Below are 22,773 nucleotides of genomic sequence, written 5' to 3'. Positions count from 1 at the left end.
CAGAGCTCAAAACCATTCCAGGACAGACTGGGCAGAGCTCAAAACCATTCCTTGAGACTGGACAGAGCTCAAAACCATTCCAGGACAGACTGGGCAGAGCTCAAAACCATTCCTTGAGACTGGACAGAGCTCAAAACCATTCCTTGAGACTGGGCAGAGCTCAAAACCATTCCAGGACACTGGGCAGAGCTCAAAACCATTCCTTGAGACTGGGCAGAGCTCAAAACCATTCCAGGACAGACTGGGCAGAGCTCAGGAGAAAGGCAATAAGGGAAGAGAACTTGGATTTTGGCCCTGCCAGTCAGATATGGCAGAGGAAATCCCAAAACCAGACTGTGACAGAGGAATGATGCCATGCTGACCCTCAAAAGATAAATATCATGTATGTATATTGGGAGAAGTTTTATAGATTTATCATTATGTTTTACCTCCCCAGCCCAAACCCCAGGAACCAGACACTGACAGATGAGTGATGCCATGGGTGACTCTCACAATTAAAAGGCAAATATCATGTATACATGTTAGGAGAAGCTTTATAGATTTATAGTTATCATCTACCCCCTGCCCAAATCCATGAACCAGACTGTGGCAGATGAGCAATCACATGGTTGACTCTCACAATTCTGCCCAAATTCCATGAACCAGACTGTGGCAGAAGAGCAATGCCATGCTGACTCTCGCAATTAAAAGACAAATATCATGTATTCATGCTAGTAGAAGTTTTATAGATTTGTCATTACGTTTTACCCCCTCTGCCCAAATTCCATGAACCAACTGTGGCAGATGAGCAAGGCCATGGGTGACTCTCACAATTAAAATGTAAATATCATGTATGCATGTTAGGAGAAGCTTTATAGATTTATAGTTATCTTTTAGAGCTCAAAACCATTCCAGGACAGACTGGGCAGAGCTCAAAACCATTCCAGGACAGACTGGGCAGAGCTCAAAACCATTCCAGGACAGACTGGGCAGAGCTCAAAACCATTCCTTGAGACTGGACAGAGCTCAAAACCATTCCAGGACACTGGGCAGAGCTCAAAACCATTCCAGGACACTGGGCAGAGCTCAAAACCATTCCAGGACACTGGGCAGAGCTCAAAACCATTCCAGGACACTGGGCAGAGCTCAAAACCATTCCTTGAGACTGGGCAGAGCTCAGGAGAAAGGCAATAAGGGAAGAGAACTTGGATTTTGGCCCTGCCAGTCAGATATGGCAGAGGAAATCCCAAAACCAGACTGTGACAGAGGAATGATGCCATGCTGACTCTCAAAAGATAAATATCATCTATGCATATTAGGAGAAGTTTTATAGATTTATCATTATGTTTTACCTCCCCTGCCCAAATCCCAGGAACCAGACACTGAGAGATGATTGATGCCATGCTGACTCTCACAATTAAAAGGCAAATATCATGTATACATGTTAGGAGAAGCTTTATAGATTTATAGTTATCATCTACCCCCTGCCCAAATCCATGAACCAGACTGTGGCAGATGAGCAATCACATGGTTGACTCTCACAATTTAAATATCATGTATATATGTTAGGAGAAGTTTTATAGATTTCTCATTATGTTTTACCCCTTCTGCCCAAATCCATGAACCAGACTGTGACAGAAGAGCAAGGCCATGCTGACTCTCACAATTAAAATGTAAATATCATGTATGCATGTTAGGAGAAGCTTTATAGATTTATAGTTATCTTTTACACCCCTGTCCAAATCCATGAACCAGACTGGCAGAAGAGCAAGGCCATGCTGACTCCTGCCCAATCCCATGAACCAGACTGTGACAAAAGAGCAAGGCCATGGGTGACTCTCACAATTAAAATGTAAATATCATGTATGCATGTTAGGAGAAGCTTTATAGATTTATAGTTATCTTTTACACCTCTGCTCAAAATCACATCAACGAGACTGTGGCAGATGAGTGATGCCATGGGGGACTCTCACAATTAAAAGATAAATATGTATGTATATTAGGATAAGTTTTATAGATTCATCATCACGCTTTACCCCCTCTGCCCAAATCCATGAACCAGACTGTGACAGATGAGCAAGGCCATGCTGCCTCTCACAATTAAAATGTAAATATGTATGTATATTAGGAGAAGTTTTATAGATTTATAGTTATCTTTTACCCCCCTGTCCAAATCCATGAACCAGACTGACAGATGAGCAAGGCCATGCTGACTCTCACAATTAAAAGGCAAGTATCATGTTTTCATGCTAGGCTAAGTTTTATAGATTTATAGTTATGTTTTACTCCCCTTGTGCTGTTATCAGGGGGTGGCCTGGCTTTGGGACATTTGGGAGGGTGGCATTGTCACTGTGGCAGCACCTGAACTCCAATCAGGATTTAAGGAGGTGAACTCCACCACTGGGCAGTGAAGGAGTCCATGGACAGAGCTTTGGGAGGGGCTAAAGGGTTAAAAGGGTTAAAAACCTCATTGTGTGGGCGAGCACATGGTGGGAAATCCTCTGCTCCCAGTGCCCGTTTTCCCTATTCAGTCTGCCGTTGTATTTTTGTATTTATAAGGTTATAATAAACATTTTAAATTTTTTTAAAGTGAGTAGCACTTCTCACAAGACAGCCCAAGCAAAAGCGTGGCTGAGCTCTGTGGTAAAACCCACACCTACAGCACAGTTATGGCTCTAAACAAGGAAATTGCTCCCTGTGAAGGAGGGGAGGGGCTGGGCTGGAATTGCCAGAGCAGCTGGGGCTGCCCCTGCATCCCTGGCAGTGCCCAAGGCCAGGCTGGATGGGGCTGGGGGCACCTGGGACAGTGGGAGGTGTCCCTGTCCCCGTGAGATCCCATTTCATGTCCTTTCCAACCCAAACTGCTCTGTGAAACACAGGGAATGTCTTTGGGCTCCTTCAGCAGCTCTGGATTTCTCTCCTGGAGCGTGGCAGTGGTGAAGAGCTGCCCACATCTCCAGCTGGGATCCTGCTGGGAGAGGCACAGGGGGCACACCTGGGGGTTCCCCTCCTGGCACATCTCTCCCTGCTCCCCCGGGTCCTCACCCACCCTGCTCTGCACGGGAAAACAACATCCCAGGGCTGTTCCAGCTGCTCTGACACTCTGGGAAAGGTGGGCTGCTCTGCCAGGCCAGAGCCAGCTGCTGAAGTGCTCTACTGCTAATTGGACTTGTAATTGCAATCAAAGCAGCCCCACCTCAGCCTGCCAGCCCCAAAACGAGAAATGGGCTTCACTGAGCTCCAGCAACATCCTGCGGGAGAGGCACAGGGGGCACACCTGGGGGTTCCCCTCCTGGCACACCTCTCCCTGCTCCCCCGGGTCCTCACCCACCCTGCTCTGCACGGGAAAACAACATCCCAGGGCTGTTCCAGCTGCTCTGACACTCTGGGAAAGGTGGGCTGCTCTGCCAGGCCAGAGCCAGCTGCTGAAGTGCTCTACTGCTAATTGGACTTGTAATTGCAATCAAAGCAGCCCCACCTCAGCCTGCCAGCCCCAAATGAGAAGTGGGCTTCACTGAGCTCCAGCAATCACCTGCAGCAACTCAGAGCCCTTCAAGAGGTTAAAATTCCCAGCAGGAGCAAAGGAACTTGGAAATTAGTGTTTCAAACAGCAGGCCAATAATGGGATTATTGTGACTGCAAGGAGGATTTTGTAGTCTGCTGGTTGGCTCCAGCCATCAGAGGGGATTACACTTCCCCCTCATCCCTCACAAGTTCTGTGTCCACACAGGAACCATTTCTAAGCCTCCATTTGTCTGTTGGAGATGGCCTGGATGAGCTTAAAGCAGATTTCAGCTCACTACAACTCCTGCAGAAGTGCAGGTGGCAGAGGATGAAGCTGAGCTCACACCTGCAATCTGGGAAGTGACAGAATCCCAGGATCCCTGAGACCTCCAGCCCCTCCAGGTCTCTCCTGGCAGGAGGGGCCCAGAGCTGCCCCCAGCACTGGAGGTGCCCCAGCACAGAAATCCTCCAGGAAAACTTGAAAAAAAATCAGGAAAAATCCATGCAAGAGCTGCAGCTGACTGGGGACGTGTGTGAGTGAGGAGTGAAGCAAAGTGCCCTTCTCCAGGGACGTGTGACAGGGGCTGTGCCAAGTCCTGCTCAGCCAGGGGCCTGTTTCCCTGGAAGCAGTGCCAAGGTAATTCCCTGGCAGCAGACACGGGGCTGCGAGGACACCAGACAGTGTCAGACAATCCCAGAGCTGTGGCCACCACCTGCCCTGTGCCTGTCCTTCAGAAACCTCTGCAAAGGCATTTTATGGTTGGGACAGAGCAGTGCTCACCTCAGCTCTGTGTCTGCCTTGGAAATTCATCCCTGGCCACAGCTGGAAACAGGGAAGGAGCTGTGATAACCCCCAGGGCCTTAAAAACAAAACAGAGCACCACCAAAAAGCCCAGCAGAGCAACAAACAATTCCCTCCAGAAAAAAAGAAAACCAACCAGGAAGCCTTTACCAGCTCCAGCTATCAGCTCATTCTGCAAGCTGGGATTAATCCCTGAAGCTTCTGCAGCAGCACCCTGTGCAACACCTCCCTGAGGAGTGACAAACCCTTGCCAGGCTCTCCAGGAGGAGCCTGCTGGGCTCCACAGCCTCCAGACATTCCCCAAGGAACCACCAGGGAGGAGAGGGAGCTGTGGAGCAAGAGCAGAGCAGGCACCAAGGTGATGAGAGGGATGGAGAGCTCTGCTGGGAGAGCTGGGATTGTTCACCTGGAGCAGGGAACCCCAGGGTGGCCCGAGTGTGGCCTGGCAGGGCTGAAGGGGTGAACAAGAAACACAGAGAGAGACAATTTACCAGGGATGGAGGAGGACACAGGGAAGGGCTGTGGGCAGGGAGGGAGGGGAGTCTGGGATGCCTGGGAGGGTGGGCAGCAGGTGGGTCCATGCAGGATCTCCTATTAATAAACCCCTGCTTTATTCTCTAGCTCTGTCTAGACTCTGTTCTAGCTCAGCATCACCCAGAGCAGCTGGGCTGCCCCTGCATCCCTGGCAGTGCCCACTGGGACTGGGAGCACCTGGGACAGGGGCAGTGTCCCTGCCATGGCAGGGGTGGCACTCAATGACATTTAGTGTCCCTTCCAACCCAAGTCACCCAGGCACTCTCGAGCACACAGCTGTCCCTCACAAAAGGGTCACCCCAACACTTGGTGTCCCTGGTGACCCAGCCAGGGAGCATTTCCAGAGCCCACCTCCCATCTCACCCTGGGCACTGCAGGGTGCTGCAGCAGGAAAAACCCTTTCCTCAGGTCACCCATGGGGAAAAACCAACCCCACATCCCTCCAGCCTCAGCCCATTCCAGCTGCCACCCCCAAAGCACCACAGCAGCCTGGCTGGGGTTTCCAGCCAGGAGTGGGATGGGGACAGGTCCGGGTGGCACCAGCACAGAACCATTCCAGCTGCCACCCCCAAAGCACCACAGCAGCCTGGCTGGGGTTTCCAGGAGTGGGATGGGGACAGGTCTGGGTGGCACCAGCACAGAGGCAGCAGGGCAGAGCAGGGGCAGCAGGGAGCACTCTGCCCTGCCCTCCCCTCTCTGAGAATGCTGCAGCCTGAGAACTGTGCTGAACACGGGGGAGGAACAGCAGCAGCTCCAGGACTGAGCAGCCACAACACCCCACAGAGCTCTCTGCTGCCAACCCCAGCCCTGGCAGCACCTCCAACCTCAGCCCCACGGGGCACCACAGTGGTGACCATGGAATCATGGAATGCTCTGGGTGGAGAGCAAGCTGGGGCAGCTCTGCAGGTGGGCTCTCACCTGGGCACAGGGACAGAATCCCCCTGCCCTGGGCGTGTGGGAGGCAGCAGGACCACTCATCCCAGCCAAAACTAAAGCCACTCCTAGCCCAGACCACTCTCCCTGCCAGCTCTGGGTGACCAGCAGCAGTGCCAGCTCTCTGATGGCCCTGGGCTGCCAGAGCAGGGCCCTGAGCTTGGGCACAGCCCTGGCACCCCCTGGGTGTGCACAGACAGCCTGGCACAGCTCAGGGTGCAGGATCCTGTGCTGCAGGGACCCCCTGAACTCCAGCAGCTTCTCCCCCTGCTGCAGGGGGCTTTGGGGCTGCAGGGACCCCAGCCCTGGCCCAGCACGGGCTGCAGCTCCCAGCTCCGTGCAGCTGCAGAGGCAGGCAGGAAATGAGAGCAGGCTGTTTATCAACAGTGACTTCCTGCCCTCCTGGGGACCTTCCCTCACCTCCTGCTGCTCTGCTGCCCCACTTGCCAGCCCCACGAAGCTGCAGTTCCATGGAATTCCCTCCTCCCACGGCCTCACTGCCATGTCTCACCCCTGAGCTGCTCCAATAAATACAATTACTTCAAGAATAAATTACCTCAGTGCACTGCCATGACCCCCCAGAACTGCAGGAGACCCAAACTCCTGGCCAGGAGGACTAAAATGGAGCAAAAACAGATCAGCACCACAAGTTAATTATAAAAAAACCCAATGGTTTTGCTGCTTTAGCTGCCTCAGCCACCTGTGAGCACAGTGCAGAGGTGACAGAGCAGGAGAGGGGACACAGGGGAACAGAAAACCCAGCTGGGATGGCCTGAGGCTGCTCCGAGGGAGCTGGGGAGATTCCCAGGACAATCCTGCCTGGAGAGTCAGCTCTGTGAGGGGCAGCTGAAAGGTGGGCACTGGGCACAGCTGGGACTGTGGGAAGGATTTTCCAAGCTGCAGAACTCTGATCCAGGGACAAGCAGAGCCCCAGGCCCAGCGACTCTTGGGGTCAGCCCAGAGCCAGCTCAGAGCTCAGGGAGGGAACCCCCACACAGGGGGGACACCTGGAGACATCCTGAGCTTGGGGACAATTTCATGTCACCTTCCAAAACAGGACAAGGCACCTGGGAGCTTTCTCCTTCCTTAGCACAGCTTTACAACCCCCCCTGCAAAGCCCAAGCACAGCGAGAGCCCAGCTCAGCACACAAGAACACCTGAGCTTGGGGACAATTTCATGTCACCTTCCAAAACAGGACACGGCACCTGGGAGCTTTCTCCTTCCTTAGCACAGCTTTACAACCCCCCCACAAAGCCCAAGCACAGCGAGAGCCCAGCCCAGCACACAAGAACCACCCCAGGCACCATTTCTGCCCAAAACTCAGCAAAACCTCGAGGACCCTGGAGCTGGAGTTGGACCAGAGTGCTCTGGCCCTGCTGCTGAGCACACAGCTCTGCCAGAGCCGGGGCTTGGGCAGGGATTTGCCCTCCCTCTCCTCTCTCTGAGCAATGTGGGCTGCTGCAGGATGCACAGTTTAGCCCTCAGGTGCATTCTGGAGGGGCTCAGTGGATGGACAGCAGAGCAGAGAGGCTGGGAGAGAGCTGATCCCACCCCAACGCTGCACTGGAGACCACTGTTGTGTCAAAAAGAACCCCCCACTGCTGTTTCAAGAGAAACTGTTAAAATCACACACAAAAACACAAGCAGAGCAACACCAAAGTGTCTCCCTGCAAACAGCAAATTACTTCTTAAACATCTCTCACTGCACTGCCCCTCCTGAACGCTGCAGCTATTCTGATGCCTTTCCAGCTGCAAACACGAGGTGCAAGGGAACTGATTTATTTATTAAAACATCCCCTGCAAGTCCCAGCCACAGGTTTCTATTTACATCTGCTTCCCAGGCAGACTTTTCAAGTCTTGTTTGAACAGATCCCTGTTCCAGGAGGGTTCTCAGAACCCCAGCTCCTCCCCTCTCCGTGAGGGGGATTTATCCCGACCTGGGAAAGGCGAGCTGAGCTCTCAGAGCTCCAGCGGGGTCTCACCTGGGCAGTTTCCTCCCTCGTTCCCAACTTCCCTTTTCTCCACCCTCCGTGCCCGGCCCACACAGGGACAGGACAGCAGCAAGCCCTGTCCCGCTGGGCAAGCGGGAGGTAAAAATTCATCATGTGCAGCTCTGCCTGAGCTGAGCGGGCACGGCCAACACCGAAAAAAACCCCCCCGTGCCCTCACTCGCCGTGACTTCCACCCTCGCCCTCCAGAGCGAGCCCAAACCGCCGCTTCCCGGGGAAATCCCTCCCGGGGGAAGCACGGAGCGGCCGGAGCCCAGGTCAAAACAAGCCCTCCTGGCACGGCCGGGCAGGCCCCGTCCCGCCCCGCGGCCTCCGACCCGCCCCGCGGCCCCCCCGCGCACCGTCCGGGCGGCCTCTGCCCAGGTCCTGCCCTTCTTCTTGCGGCCCTTCTCCCTCATGTCGGACGCGGCGGGGCTCGGGGCGCTCGGAGGGGTGTCCGTGGGGCGGCGGCGGCCCCCGAAGGCCGCAGAAGGCCGCTAAAGGCGAGCAGCGCCGAGCGCGGCCGCCCCTGCGCCCGCCGCCGCCGCCATGTTGGCTCCGGCTGCGCACGGGCCGCGGTCATGTGACCCCGCCCGCCGGCCCCGCCCACGGCGCGCGCGGAGGGGGGCGGGGTCTGGGGAGGCCACGCCCATCGCGCCCCTCAGGCCGCGTTCCCGCCTCTCGGAGGGACAAAGATGGCGGCGCCTCCTGAGGGGAGCAAAGATGGCGGCGGCGCCGCTCTGCTGTGCTGGCCAGGTGTGAAAAGCGCTTGGTTTTGAAATTTTGAAAGTTTAATAGTAATAAAGTGGTTACAAAAATAGTAGTAGAATAATAAAATTTGAACATTTGAGGTTAGGACAATATGAGACAATAAAAACAAACAGATACGGACGTTCTGGGCAACACAAGCCCAAAAAGGACACCCGTTAACAGAGGATTAACCCTTAAAAACAATCACCTGTTGCGTATTCACACATGTCATACATGATGCACAAATTCCATTCAAACACAGGATTCTGTCTGGTCACTGAGCTTCTTCCTCTCAATCCTTGTGAAAAACGCCAATCACTTGGTTTTGAAATTTTAAAAATTTAATAGTAATAAAATGGTTATAAAAATAGTAATAAGAGTAATAAAATTTGAACATTTGACATTTGGACAATATGAGACAATAAAGACAAACATATACTGATGTCTGGGTACGTTTTTCTGGGCAACACAAGCCTGAAAAAGGACACCCATTAACAGGGGATTAAGCCTTAAAAACAATCACCTGTTGCATATTCATACACCTCATACATGATGCTTAAATTCCATTCAAACACAGGATTCTGTCTGGTCACTCTCAATTTCTTCCTCTCAATCCTCATGCCGTCTTCCAGTCTGAGCGAGGTGGGAAGAAGTTCATTTTCTGCTGATAAGGGAGCAATAAATTCCCTTTTTCTGAAAGATTTAGCTGTCCTGTGGCTCCTATCTGGTCCTTTCTTAAACAAATATCTTACATAGCATAGTTTCTATTTTAACATTATGTTATAACCAAAGCTATATTTACGAAAATTAATGCAGCATAACTTTCTAACATAACACATACAATATTCATTTTAATACTTGCGAAAAGCCGATCATAAAATACACATTTTTCACAATGAACTTTGTTTAAAATGGAATGGGGGCTCCTCCCCAGAGCACCCCAAAGGAACCCAGGCGGGCACAGAAGTGAGTATTGCTAAATAAATGTGCTTTGGGCAGGTGGCAGCCCTGCACTGCATGGGTGCTTTTGTGAAAATATGTATAAATGGTGCAATTTTTGCTCCTTTGTGGAAACCTCCACGTTGCACCCTGAGCGAAACAATTCTGTTTCTCATTTCTAAAGCATTTCTAAGCTGTGTCTGTGTCCAGAGAGCTCCAAAATCAGCGCTGTCCCCCTGCCCTGTCCCCTCTCACACCAGCCCTGCCTCAGTTTCCCCCAGTTCCCCATGTGAGAAACACGGCTCACTATTTAAAATTTTTATAAAAGTTTATTAAGGGATAAAATCCAGTGCTGTGTGCTTGGCTATTTGCCAAAAGCACACTGTTAATTAAAAACCATGCTCTTTATATACTGTTACATTACAGGGGGTAAGTGCATATTGATAAGAATTTATACATATTCCTAAGAATTTATATATTCAAACATTCCTTTGAGTTTAGATGTCCTTTTGCTTGCTTTTAACCTTTGACTTGCCTTCTTGCCATCTTGTAGATTAAACTATGGAATTCCAGGACACAAGGTGCCAGAGGAGGTACCTGTGGCAGGTCCAGTGCTGTGGGATGAGCCATGCATAAATAATTGAAATAAATTCAGCAAATGGCAGAGAATGAGAAAGGGGAAATCCCTGAGCAACCCCAGGACATCTCCTCCCTGCTAAGGGTTTATCTTCCCTTCAGTGGGGGTGGTTTTGTTATTAAAGCTGATATTGAATACAGAATAAATCAGATGTTTAATGTCCCATCGTTTCTGTGGTTCCAGGTTCTCTGACTGATTCTGGCCCAAGGGATGAGTGGTGGCACAGCCTGGGGCACAGGAAGAGTGAAGAAGCAAGGGACACCTGTGGAAAGCCACAATTCCAGGACACAAGGTGCCAGAGGAGGTACCTGTGGCAGGTCAGTGCTGTGGGGGTGAGCCATGCACAAATAATTGAAATAAATTCAGCAGTGTGGAACAACAACAAATGGCAGAGAATGAGAAAGGGGAAATCCCTGAGCAACCCCAGGACATCTCCTCCCTGCTAAGGGTTTATCTTCCCTTCAGTGGGGGTGGTTTTGTTTATTCCCAGTATAAAAAGTCACGGAATTGATTGTGATTAAGGATCTAATTAAGGATGGGGGATTGCTGATTGCCTCTGGGAAGGGAATCAGCAGATGGGCACAGTGCCCTCCCCTCAGCAGATGTGTCAGGACTCCCTCAGTGTGAGGGGTGCTGCTCTGGGGCAAGGCAGAAATCCCAAATTCCTCCCTCAAATCCATCCTTCCAGCTGCCCTTCTGGACCCACCCCGGGGTTCTGCTGCTGCTGCAGACGTGGCTCCATCTCTGCTTGAAGCCATGGCTCAGTGCACTGAGCAATCAAACCCTCAGATGGTGGGAACAGGCTCAGGGGAGGAGCACAGCGGGATGGATGGGAAAAGGGTCAGGGAGGGAGCACTGGGGCTGGGAATCCCGGGAAGGAAGGGTTAACTGCCCCCAGAGGTGATCCCAGCAGGGTGTGGCGTGGGATGGCTCCAGGACCTGCACTGGCAGTGGGGTGGCTTCCAGCATTCAGCTGTGAGACATTCCCAGAGCTGCTGACCCCGCCTGTGCAGCCATGATATTTTATGAGAAATCCTTTCCTGGGATTTTTCCTGTCCTGAGGAGCTGAGAGCCCCAGGAAAGAAATGTAAACAATAACTGTGTGCTGCTGTGGAATGCAACAGGTGCATCTTGCACTGGTCCATGTGGATTGGTTTCAATTAGTGACCAGTCACAGCCACCTGTGCCAAGGCTGTGAGCAGGCACAGGATTTTGTTATTCTATTCTATTCTATTCTATTCTATTCTATTCTATTCTATTCTATTCTATTCTATTCTATTCTATTCTATTCTATTCCTATTTCTATTTCTATTCTATTCCATCCTATCCTATTCCATTCTTGTCTTTGTAGCCTTCTGATCTTCTTCTCTCTCTGTTCTTTTAGTATAGTGTTATGTAGCATTTTAATATAATATATAACATAATAAATCAGCCTTCTGATGAAAATGGAGTCAAGCCTCGTGTCCTCACACAGGGGGAGTCAGCCAAGACAAGACACCTGGAAGTGCAGCAGCCCCTGGAGCTCCGGGAGCAGGTCTGGCCTTTCCCTCCCTCCCTCCATCCCTCCCAGAGCTGTCAGACACAGCAACAAACATGAATCACAGAAGGAAGCAGCCTGCACTTCCCCTGCCCTGGGAAGTGAGGCACTGGGCTCCAGCTGGGGCTGTGCAGCTGGAGCTGGGCCCTGCTGCTGGCTCATTCCCTGCAGCTGGTTCCAGACCTGTCTGCTGGAGCTGGGCTGTTCTGTCCACCCTGCACACAGAGAGGAGGGGCAGCCTCATCCCGGGCTCCATGGGCTTCCCAGGGGAACAGGAAACCCATGGAGGCCTTTCCCAAAGTGTGCCAGATCCCTTGGGGTGGGCTGGGATCTCCAGAGCTCAGCCCAGCCCAGCCCAGCTCAGTTCATCACTCCTGGCCCAGCTCAGCCCAGCTCAGTTCCTCACTCCTGGCCCAGCCCAGCTCAGCTCAGCTCAGTTCATCGCTCCTGGCCCAGCTCAGCCCAGCTCAGTTCATCACTCCTGGCCCAGCCCATCTCAGCCCAGCTCAGCCCAGCTCAGTTCATCACTCCTGGCCCAGCTCATCTCAGTTCAGCTCAGCTCAGCTCAGTTCATCACTCCCAGCCCAGCCCAGCTCAGCTGAGTTCCTCACTCCTGGCCCAGCTCAGCCCAGCTCAGTTCCTCACTCCTGGCTCAGCTCCCCCTCCTGCCAGCTCCCAGCAGAGTGCCACATGCTCTTCCCAGCAGAAACATTCCAGTGGACACCTGTGCAGAGGGGCTGTAAATAATTCAGGTATTAGGAGGAAATTCCTCCCTGGCAGGGTGGGCAGGGCTGGCACAGGGTGCCCAGAGCAGCTGGGGCTGCCCCTGGATCCCTGGCAGTGCCCAAGGCCAGGCTGGACACTGGGACACCCTGGGACAGTGGCAGTGTCTGGTGCCCAGCTGGAGCAGGAATTGTTTTGTGTCCCTGCTCTGTGCACAGAGCTCAGCATCCCCTGATGTGAAACCCAGACACACTAAAGCAGCACAGAACCTGAAAAATAGAAAAACTAAAACCTGATGTATCAATCAGATCTCTAGCACTGACTCTGCTGCTGTCATTTGGGAAAACATTCCCAATAACATTCAGCCTCAGTTTTCATCCCAGGTTCAGTCAGAGTCCCAGCTTGGCAGAGCCCTGGCTGTTCTTTTCACAGAATCCTGGAATGGTTTGGGTGGGAAGGGACCTCAGAGGCCCCCAGTGCCACCCCTGCCATGGCAGGGACACTTCCCCTGTCCCAGGTGCTCCAAACCCTGTGCCAGCCTGGCCTTGGGCACTGCCAGGGGTCCAGGACAGCCACATCAGTGACCAGATCCCTTTGCTGAAAGCCATTAAAGACTGGAGGATGCTCCAAACCCTGTGCCAGCCTGGCCTTGGGCACTGCCAGGGATCCAGGACAGCCACATCAGTGACCAGATTCCCCTTGCTGAAAGCCATTAAAGACTGGGGGGAAAGTGAGAAAATTGTGGGGACAGAAGTGAAGAGCCGTTGGGGAGGAGAAGAGTGGCATTCCTGGCTGTTTGTGCAGCTGCAGTAGTACAGGGGAAGCCCACAGGGTGTCATGAGAGCGTCAGGGAAGGACAAAAAACCCCAAAATAATCCCCAAACCCTCTGCACCAAAGGCTTCCCACACAGCTGCTCTCTTGGGAAGTGCACACGGAACATTCCTGGTGGCTGTGGCTTTGAAAACCTCTCAGGAGTGAAAACATTTGGCCCTTCAGGAATTGTGTATAACCAATAAATCGCAGAGCACTTTGCAAAGATGATAATAAGCTTTAGCACTGCTTTGGCAGCAGGAATCATGGAATGTCCTGAGCTGGAAGGGACCATCCAGTGCAGCCCCAGGCCCTGCCCAGACCCCAGCAATGCCCCCTGGGCATCCCTGAGAGCATTGTCCAAGTGCTCCTGGAGCTCTGGCAGCCTCGGGCCGTGCCCATGCCCTGGGCAGTGCCAGCACCCTCTGGGGATGAGCCTTTCACAACATCCAACCTAACCCAAGCTTCATCCAGGCTGGCCTTGGACACTTCCAGGCAACCTAAGGTATAAATTTTAAATTCATGGCAGGAAAAGTACCATGAATTGCACTAAGAAAGAAACAAAAATTATTGTAGTGAATTTTTCCTAAATTTTCTAGATTTCAATGGCAAACTACAATTTTTTTTTCTGAACTGTCAGCAGATGGGACACAACCCTTCAAATCACATTGCTATAACATTCTCATGAAACCTGTGGATGGCAAACTACAATTTTTTTTTCTGAACTGTCAGCAGATGGGACACAACCCTTCAAATCATATTGCTATAAGCTTGTTTAACATTCTCATAAAACCTGTGGTGTTCTGTAGGACTGCAAGGGGAGTTCTTCCAGGGAAGCTCTGGGATCTGAGGTGATGCCCCTCCCTGCTGCATCCAGGGAATGTCCCCAGCACTGGAACCACAGCAGATGTTTGGGAGAAGCTGATGTGGCCCTGAGGAAGGAGCAAACACCAAAACCAACCCAGGCAGGGCTGCAGGCCCAGACCCCCCTGGGTATTCCTTGCCTTGCAAATTTTATGAGCTTGGACCATCAATATTGATGTCATATATATGACAATATCCTGGTTTTAGGATATTGTCATATATATGGGGCAAGATGGAGGTTTTAGGGCTGCTCCTTCTTCCTCACCCTCTTCTTCTTCATGGATTTGGATGGTTTTTTGTAATTTGACAGAAAAGTCTGTGCTGTGGACTTCGAGGGATCAGTTATTGGGTTAAAAGTGAAAATAATTTAGGTGTCATTTCTTAATTGGATAATTTAGCCTTCAAAGACCTTGTAGGGGAAGATTGTTGGCCATTTTGTACTTGTTAGTGGAGTGCTGCAGAGCTCACAACTTGTGACAGAGATGGGAAATAATGAACACCTGAGTCTGAAAGTGAAATTCCATCTGAGAGCTTCAATCCTGACCTTGACAGAGGAATAAAGAAGAAGCTGAGAATGGGCAAAGAGGATTGTTGGTGATTGGAGCATTTTTACCTGCCCGAGCTCAGCCTCTGTCCCCAGGGGCTGTACTGTGAACTTTGCCAGAGCTGGCACTTCAGAATGGCTCTGGCACCTCCACTTGGAGTGAAAATCCCTTTTTTTGGCTTTCCTTGGTGCCATCAGTTCCATCTGCCCTTAAAACCTCCCCTGGAGCAGAACTGTGTCCTGCAGGGGCGAGCCTTGGGGAGTTTGGTGTCCCAAATTCTTATCTAAATATTCCCTGCTGTGTTTCAGGACCAGTTCTTGTCCTCTCTCCCCTTGGCAGCAGCAATGAATCCCTTCCTCTTGCAGCTGCATTTCTGGTATTGGCAGACCATGACCTCTGCTTCCCACATTGCTCCCAGGTGGAAATCACCCTGTTCCTTTCATGTTTTCACATCATTCCTGTTGATTTTTACAAAACCATCACAAATGCTCCGTTCCTGGTTGGAAAGCAGGGCTTTCCCCAGCAGGAAAATCCCCAGGAGTGCTGGGCTGAAGGAGAACAAATCCCCTTTGTCTCTGCCTCCCTATGACCTGTTTCTCTTGGAATAATCCCATTGTTAGCTCCACTCAGGCCTCTCCTCAGGGGGAGTGTCAGAATTTCACCAAAATCCCTCATTCTGTCCCACTTTGTGCCCCTCACACCTGCAGGGTTTTGTATTCCAGCTGAGCATGGAGCTGCTGTGCTGGCATTTGGTGGGATTTGCTTTGGGGCAGCCCACCTTGGCTGTTACCTTCACGTGTTCCCCTGCCAGGATTTTCAGGTGGATTTTGCTGATCCATTCAGTCCTTTCAGAGGGTGATGTTAAATTGAGCAGGGAACCCCTCAAGTTCCCCTTTCCCCATTTTCAAGACATTCCTCATGTTTATCCTGTTTATCAAGTGTCCTGTTTGGACACTCAGCCTCTTCTCTGTGAGATCTCAGAGCCCTCTCTGGCAGCCCAGATTCACCAAATTCCCTCTGCATGGGTTAAATCTGAGATTTGGGGACATCCAGTGCCTTTGAGGGACCTTTCATCTTCCCTTTTCTTACTTCAGTCCCTTTTCAGTGGCATTTATTGTGACTCACCTGATCCAAGTGACCTTTTCCATGAGAAACAGAACAAATCTCTGCGTGCCTGGAATCACAGACTCCTTTGGGCTGGAAAATCCCTGGGAGACCCCAGAGCCCAACCACGCCCCCAGCACTGCCAAGACCACCAGTGCCCCTTGTCCCAAGTGCCACATCCACGGGGCTTTTAACTCGCTCTGCTGTGGGGAACCTCAGAGCTGGGAATTAAACTGCCAGGGGGCAGGGCTGGATCTTGGGAATGAGGAATTGTGCCCTGGCACAGCTGGGGCTGCCCCTGGGTCCCTGGCAGTGCCCAAGGCCAGGCTGGACACTGGCACACCCTGGGACAGTGGCAGTGTCCCTGCCATGGCACTGGGTGAGCTGTGGTGCTGTTTTCCACCCAGAGCATTCCATGACTCCATGGTCACCACTGTGGTGCCCCGTGGGGCTGAAGCTGGAGCAGCTTGGATGCCCCTGGGTGTCCCTGCTCCTCCCTTCTCTCCCTGTGGGCTCTGGGTGTCCCTGTTTCATCTTATTTCTGCTTTTATCCCCAGGCTCTTCTCTCCTCCCTGTGCAAGAACTGCCCTCCCCCACTGGGGCCTTGGGGATCTCCTGGCTGGCTCCCCTTTTCCATCTCTCCCTTTTCCATCTCTCCCTCTTCCATTTCCCCTTTTCTGTATCTCCCTTTTCCATTTCCCCTTTTCCATTTCCCCTTTCCCAGCCCCCTTTTCTATCACTGCATTTCCAGCTACCCCAGCTCCCCTTTTCCATCTGTCCTTTTCCAGCTCCCCTTTCCCAGCCCTTTTCCATTTCTCCCTTTCCCAGTTCCCCTTTTCCATCTCCCCTTTCCCAACTCTCCTTTTCCAGCCTCCTTTTCCTTCATCCCTTTTCCATCTCCTCTTTTCCATCTCTCCATCTCCACTTTTCCAGCTCTCCTTTTCCATTTCCCTTTTTCCATCTCTCCCTTTTCCATCTCCCCTTTCCCAGCTCCCCCTTTTCCCTCTCCCCCTTTTCAGCTCCCTTTTTCCATTTCTCCCTTTTTCAGCTCCCTTTTCCATCTCCCCTTTTCCAACTCCCCTTTTCCATTTCTTCCTTTTCATCTCCCCTTTCCCAGCTCTCCTTTTCCAGCCCCCCTTCTCCATCTCCACTTTTCCAACTTCCCCTTTTCTGTCTCCCTTTTTTCAGCTCCCCTTTTTCATATCTCCCTTTTCCAACAACCCTTTTCCAGCTCCCGTTTGCCATCAACCCTTTTCCATTTCCACTTTTCCAGCCCCCCTTTTCCATCACCCCTTTTCCCAGCTCCCCTTTCCATCTTTCCCTTTTCCATCTCCTCTTTTCCAGCTCCCCCTTTTCAGCCCCCCTTTTCCATCTCCCCTTTCCCACCTCCTTTTCCATCTCTCCCTTTTCTATCTCTCCCTTTCTCCCCTTTCCCAGCTCCCCCTTTTCCATCTCTCCCTTTTCCATTTCTCCCTCTTCCATTTCCCCTTTTCTGTATCTCCCTTTTCCATTTCCCCTTTTCCAGCTCCCCTTTCCCAGCCCCCCTTTTCCATTTCTCCCTTTCCCAGTTCCCCTTTTCCATCTCCCCTTTCCCAACTCTCCTTTTCCAGCCTCCTTTTCCTTCATCCCTTTTCCATCTCCTCTTTTCCATCTCTCCATCTCCACTTTTCCAGCTCTCCTTTTCCATTTCCCTTTTTCCATCTCTCCCTTTTCCATTTCTCCCTCTTCCATTTCCCCTTTTCTGTATCTCCCTTTTCCATTTCCCCTTTTCCAGCTCCCCTTTCCCAGCCCTTTTCCCTTTCTCCCTTTCCCAGTTCCCCTTTTCCATCTCCCCTTTCCCAGCTCCCCCTTTTCCCTCTCCCCCTTTTCAGCTCCCTTTTTCCATTTCTCCCTTTTTCAGCTCCCTTTTCCATCTCCCCTTTTCCAACTCCCCTTTTCCATTTCTTCCTTTTCATCTCCCCTTTCCCAGCTCTCCTTTTCCATTTCCCTTTTTCCATCTCTCCCTTTTCCATCTCCCCTTTTCCAACTCCCCTTTTCCATTTCTTCCTTTTCATCTCCCCTTTCCCAGCTCTCCTTTTCCAGCCCCCCTTCTCCATCTCCACTTTTCCAACTTCCCCTTTTCTGTCTCCCTTTTTTCAGCTCCCCTTTTTCATATCTCCCTTTTCCAACAACCCTTTTCCAGCTCCCGTTTGCCATCAACCCTTTTCCATTTCCACTTTTCCAGCCCCCCTTTTCCATCACCCCTTTTCCCAGCTCCCCTTTCCATCTTTCCCTTTTCCATCTCCTTTTTTCCAGCTCCCCCTTTTCAGCCCCCCTTTTCCATCCCCCCTTTTCCCAGCTCCCCTTTTCAGCTCCCTTTTCCCAGCTCCCCTTTCCATCTTTCCCTTTTCCATCTCCTTTTTTCCAGCTCCCCCTTTTCAGCCCCCCTTTTCCATCTCCCCTTTCCCACCTCCTTTTCCATCTCTCCCTTTTCTATCTCTCCCTTTCTCCCCTTTCCCAGCTCCCCCTTTTCCATCTCTCCCTTTTCCATTTCCCTTTTTCCATCTCTCCCTTTCCCAGCTCCCCTTTTCCATTTCTCCCTTTTCCAGCACTGCATTTTCAGCTACCCCTTTCCCAGTTCCCCTTTTCCATCTCCCCTTTCCCAACTCTCCTTTTCCAGCCTCCTTTTCCTTCATCCCTTTTCCATCTCTGCCTTTTCCATCACTCCTTTTCCAGCTCCCCCTTTTCCATCTCTCCATCTCCACTTTTCCAGCTCTCCTTTTCCATTTCCCTTTTTCCATCTCTCCCTTTCCCAGCTCCCCTTTTCCATTTCTCCCTTTTCCAGCACTGCATTTTCAGCTACCCCTTTCCCAGTTCCCCTTTTCCATCTCCCCTTTCCCATCTCCCCCTTTTCAGCCCCCCTTTTCCATCTCCTCTTTCCCACCTCCTTTTCCATCTCTCCCCTTCCCAGTTCCCCTTTCAATCTCTCCCCTTTCCATCCCTCCCTTTCCCATCTCCCCTTTCCATCCCTCCCTTTCCCATCTCCCCTTTCCCATCCCTCCCTTTTCCATCTCCCCTTTCCCATCTCCCCCTTTTCAGCCCCCCTTTTCCATCTCCTCTTTCCCACCTCCTTTTCCATCTCTCCCCTTCCCAGTTCCCCTTTCAATCTCTCCCCTTCCATCTCTCCCCTTCCCCTCTCCCCTCTCCCACCCAGCCCAGCAGTGTCCCTGCGATGCCCCAGGCTGTGCCGGGCCCTTCCCGCTGTCCCCGAGCCGGAGCTGCCGCCTTGTTCCATGGCTCCATCTCTCCCGGAGCACAGAGCTGCGCGGAAATCCCGGGGGAAGGAACCCTCCCTCCTCCCTCCTCCCTCCCTGCTCCCATCCCGGCCGGGCCAAGCAGGCTGCGGGGCCCGGGCAGTGATGCTCATTCCTTTATTTGTCCTCGCCATCCTGGAGGGCGCTGCCAGCGCGGGCTCGAAGCTACATTTCAGCACGGGGAGTGAGGAGTGTCCATCCCGCCGGAACGGCCCCTCTCCACACGCTATGTATAATATATATATATTTATAATATGTCCTGTATAGTCCTATGTATAGAGTGACAAGGATGGCCCACCAGACAGTAAACTTCTGATTTCTAAATAAATCACCAGAGCAACAGGCACGAAAATTTGGTCCTAATCGAGGCCCTCGCCTTGTCCATGAACCCAGAACAGACCCGCACCCCCCTCCCCGCGGAAAAACGGCCAAACCTGAACCCCAAAAGAACACTTCAACAACAACAAAAGGAAGCCCCGGCCCCGAGGAACGGCCCCGCTGGGACACACGGACAGCGACACACGGACAGCCCGAGCGCCCCCCGCCCTGCCGGTGTGCGCCGGGACAGCTCCGGGAGCAGCCCCTGGATGCTGGAAGTGCCTCCTCCCATCCCCTGCGCTGCTGGAAGGGCTTCCAGAGGATCCCAGTGTGACCAGAGATCCCACCATGGCCAGAGCTCTGCTGGAAGAGCTTCCAGAGGATCCCAGTGTGTCCAGAGCTCTGCTGGAAAAGGTTCCAGAGGATCCCACTGTGACCAGAGCTCTGCTGGAAGAGCTTCCAGAGGATCCCACCATGGCCAGAGCTCTGCTGGAAAAGCTTCCAGATGATCCCACCATGGCCAGAGCTCTGCTGCAAAAGCTTCCAGATGATCCCACTGTGACCAGAGCTCTGCTGGAAAAGCCTCGAGAGGATCCCTCTGTGACCAGAGCTCTCTGGAGGGGCTTCCAGATGATCCCACCATGACCACAGCCACCCTTCCCAGGATGCTCCATGGCCCAGGGATGAGGACACCTCAGCTCCTGAGGTGTTTCCCACACCCTGGGTGAGAACAGAGGCCACAGAAGGTCTCTGGTTCATCACTTTGGGGCTGCACCAGCTGCTGATCCGGAAGGGCTTCCAGAGGATCCCAGTGTGACCAGAGATCCCACCATGACACAGCTCTGCTGGAAGAGCTTCCAGAGGATCCCAGTGTGTCCAGAGCTCTGCTGGAAAAGGTTCCAGAGGATCCCACTGTGACCAGAGCTCTGCTGGAAGAGCTTCCAGAGGATCCCACCATGACACAGCTCTGCTGGAAGAGCTTCCAGAGGATCCCACCATGGCCAGAGCTCTGCTGGAAAAACTTCCAGAGGATCCCTCTGTGACCAGAGTCTGCTGGAAAAGCTTCCAGAGGATCCCACTGTGACCAGAACTCTCTGGAAAAGCTTCCAGAGGATCCCAGTGTGGCCAGAGCTCTGCTGGAAGGGCTTCCAGAGGATCCCACCATGGCCAGAGTCTGCTGGAAAAGCCTCCAGAGGATCCCACCATGACCACAGCCACCCTTCCTGGTCACAGCCACCCTTCCTGGTCACAGCCACCCTTCCCAGGATGCTCCATGGCCCAGGGATGAGGACACCTCAGCTCCTGAGATGTTTCCCACACCCTGGGTGAGAACAGAGGCCACAGAAGGTCTCTGGTTCATCACTTTGGGGCTGCACCAGCTGCTGATCCACTGAAGGGGAACTGGGACTGCTAGAAGACGAGGAGGGGAGGAAATTCTGTTCCTGCAGCCCCCCAAGCTTGCCCTCATTCTGAGTCTGTGCTTCCTGACCCCGACTCCCAAATTAAATAACAAACCAGCTCTCCCAACCACTGTGCCCCACAGAATCAGGGAATCACAGGCTGGTTTGGGCTGGAAGGGACTTTAAAGCTCATCCAGTGCCACCCCTATCCTGGGCAGGGACACTGCCACTGTCCCAGGTGCTCCCAGCCCTGCCCAGCCTGGCCTTGGGCACTGCCAGGATGGTTTCACGGGGCCAGCTCGGCCTGGGGGATGCCCTGGGACACCCCTGGCTGTCGTGGGGGTCTCTGTGGCCAGCCCTGACCCCACAGCATGGAAGGGACCCCGCTGTCACTCCTCCAACCCCTTCCCCTGCTCCCTCCTGCCAGGCTGGGCACAGCCTGGACCCTGCCACAGGGAGGAGCTCAGAGCAAGCTACAGCCTGCCAAGGTGCCCCTGGGGCAGGTGCCAGCTGGGAGAGAAGGGACAAAGCTTTTGGAGGGACAGAGGGTGTCTTGGGGCACAGAGGGAACAGGAAAGGGGGAGCAGAGGGCAATGATGGAGAGCTCAAGGCAGGGCAGTGCCAGGTGGAAGGGGAGGAGATCCCCAGGGCAGAGCAGGGATGTGGCAGCACAGCTGGGAAGGGCAGTGGATGGCCCAGCACAGCCAGGTGGGGATGGGCCAGGGCTGCTGAGGGACCTGCCCGGCTCTGAGCTCTGCTCAGCTCCTGATGTCCCCATTCCAGGCTGTGCCTTGCTCCTTCAGCCCTGCCCTGAGTGCAGGAGCAGCACGGGGAGCAGGGAGCAGTCCAACAGCCTGCCCAGAACACTGCTGGAGTCTCCTTCCCTGGGAGACTCCAAACCCACCTGGCCACATCCCTGAGTGCTCCAGGGTCCCTTCCAACCTCATCCACCCTGTGAGGGACACAGGGGACATTCCCCACCTGCAATCCTCTCTGCCCTGCCCTTTGCTGACCCAGGAGAGCCAGGGGTCGCTCCCTCATCCACAAGGATCTCATCCATCACTGGGATGTCCCCACCTCCACCATCCCAGGGACACCAGAGCTGCTGGCCTGGCACTGCCAGCTTCCCTCCACCCGAGAGCGTGTCCTGCAGGAACTTGGGGCAGAACCCCATCCCAAACCCTCGTGGCTTCCCCCTTACCCACCACCATTCCACAGCCAGTCCTCCACAACCCACCAGGGAGCTTGTCCCATGCAGGGGGTGACACAGGTGACCTCCGTGTGCCATCATCCAGGGGACAGCGGTGCCATCGCTGCCCTGGCTGTCACCTCCTTGTCCCCATGTCCCCGTTGAGTTCAGCTGCAGATGGAGCCTCTGGCAGCCCGGAGCTCCCAAGCAGTGCTGCTCCCAGGCTGGGTGTGTCTCTGGAGGTGCTGGAAGGGTGAAGATTTCCACCTCGGGCTCTCAGGAGCTGCCCACCCAGCGATGGCAGCGAGCCTGGCATCGGGAGCCTCGGTGGGGCTGTCCCCAGGGTGTCCCCAGGGTGTCCCCAGGGCGTGGCACAGCTGGACAAAGCCCTGGCCTTTGTGTGACTTGTTCTGGTGACTCTGCCAGCCCTGTGGGTGGAGCTGGTGCCCCTGCAGTGCCAGCCGTGCCCACAGTCGGTGAGGTGTCCCTGCTGCCACCAGAGTCCATGCAGGCTGGGGACTCTGACAAGGCACTGCCACCACGAAGTCTCCCAATCCGTGCAGAAATCTCCAAATTCCCTGGGATCCAGCACAGCAAAGCCAGCACCAGGGGCCAGGGCAGCCTCAGCTTCTGCCAAAGCCCCTGCAGAGGGACCCGTGCCCCTCCTGCCAGGATGGAGCAGTGTCCTGGTGCTGTCCCCGTGCCCAGCCCTGTGCCAGGGTGGTATCCCCATGCCCAGCCCTGTGCCAGGCAATGTGGGGAGGGCTGGGAGCTGGGCAAAAACCTTGTGGGGGGTCAGCACGGTGCCCAGTGCCAGCCTGGATGTCCATCAGTCCGAGCACAAATCCCGCCTCCGCTCCATAAATAAATAGGTTAAATAAATAAAGTGACAGATCCGGATCAGGGGGGCGGAGAAAGGGGA

At 53.4% G+C, this 22,773-nt stretch overlaps 2 protein-coding genes across 4 annotated transcripts in view; both read right to left on the bottom strand.

Moving 5' to 3' along the window:
• Window positions 1-8,307, bottom strand: part of ASXL2 (ASXL transcriptional regulator 2) — a 73,556-nt gene extending 65,249 nt beyond the window's left edge. For all 3 annotated transcript variants that reach the window (XM_039710206.1, XM_039710207.1, XM_039710208.1), the window contains exon 1: window positions 8,104-8,307. In XM_039710206.1, coding sequence (XP_039566140.1) covers window positions 8,104-8,160 — 57 coding nt within the window. In that variant the 5' untranslated portion in view covers window positions 8,161-8,307. The remainder of the gene's footprint in view (window positions 1-8,103) is intronic.
• Window positions 8,308-19,045: 10,738 nt separating this feature from the next.
• LOC120502637 lies at window positions 19,046-21,821 on the bottom strand. The gene is made up of 2 exons (XM_039710213.1): window positions 20,639-21,821; window positions 19,046-20,037 (listed from the first exon to the last, which is right to left on the bottom strand). Exons 1-2 carry the CDS (start codon window positions 20,728-20,730, stop codon window positions 19,110-19,112), a joined length of 1,020 nt encoding a protein of 339 aa, XP_039566147.1. The 5' UTR covers window positions 20,731-21,821; the 3' UTR covers window positions 19,046-19,109.
• Window positions 21,822-22,773: the final 952 nt, after the last annotated feature.

This window comes from Passer montanus, unplaced genomic scaffold (genome assembly GCF_014805655.1).
Source record: "Passer montanus isolate IOZ18808 unplaced genomic scaffold, ASM1480565v1 scaffold225, whole genome shotgun sequence".
In the NCBI taxonomy this organism is placed as follows: domain Eukaryota; kingdom Metazoa; phylum Chordata; class Aves; order Passeriformes; family Passeridae; genus Passer; species Passer montanus.
This window is presented reverse-complemented; position numbering and strand designations above follow the sequence as displayed.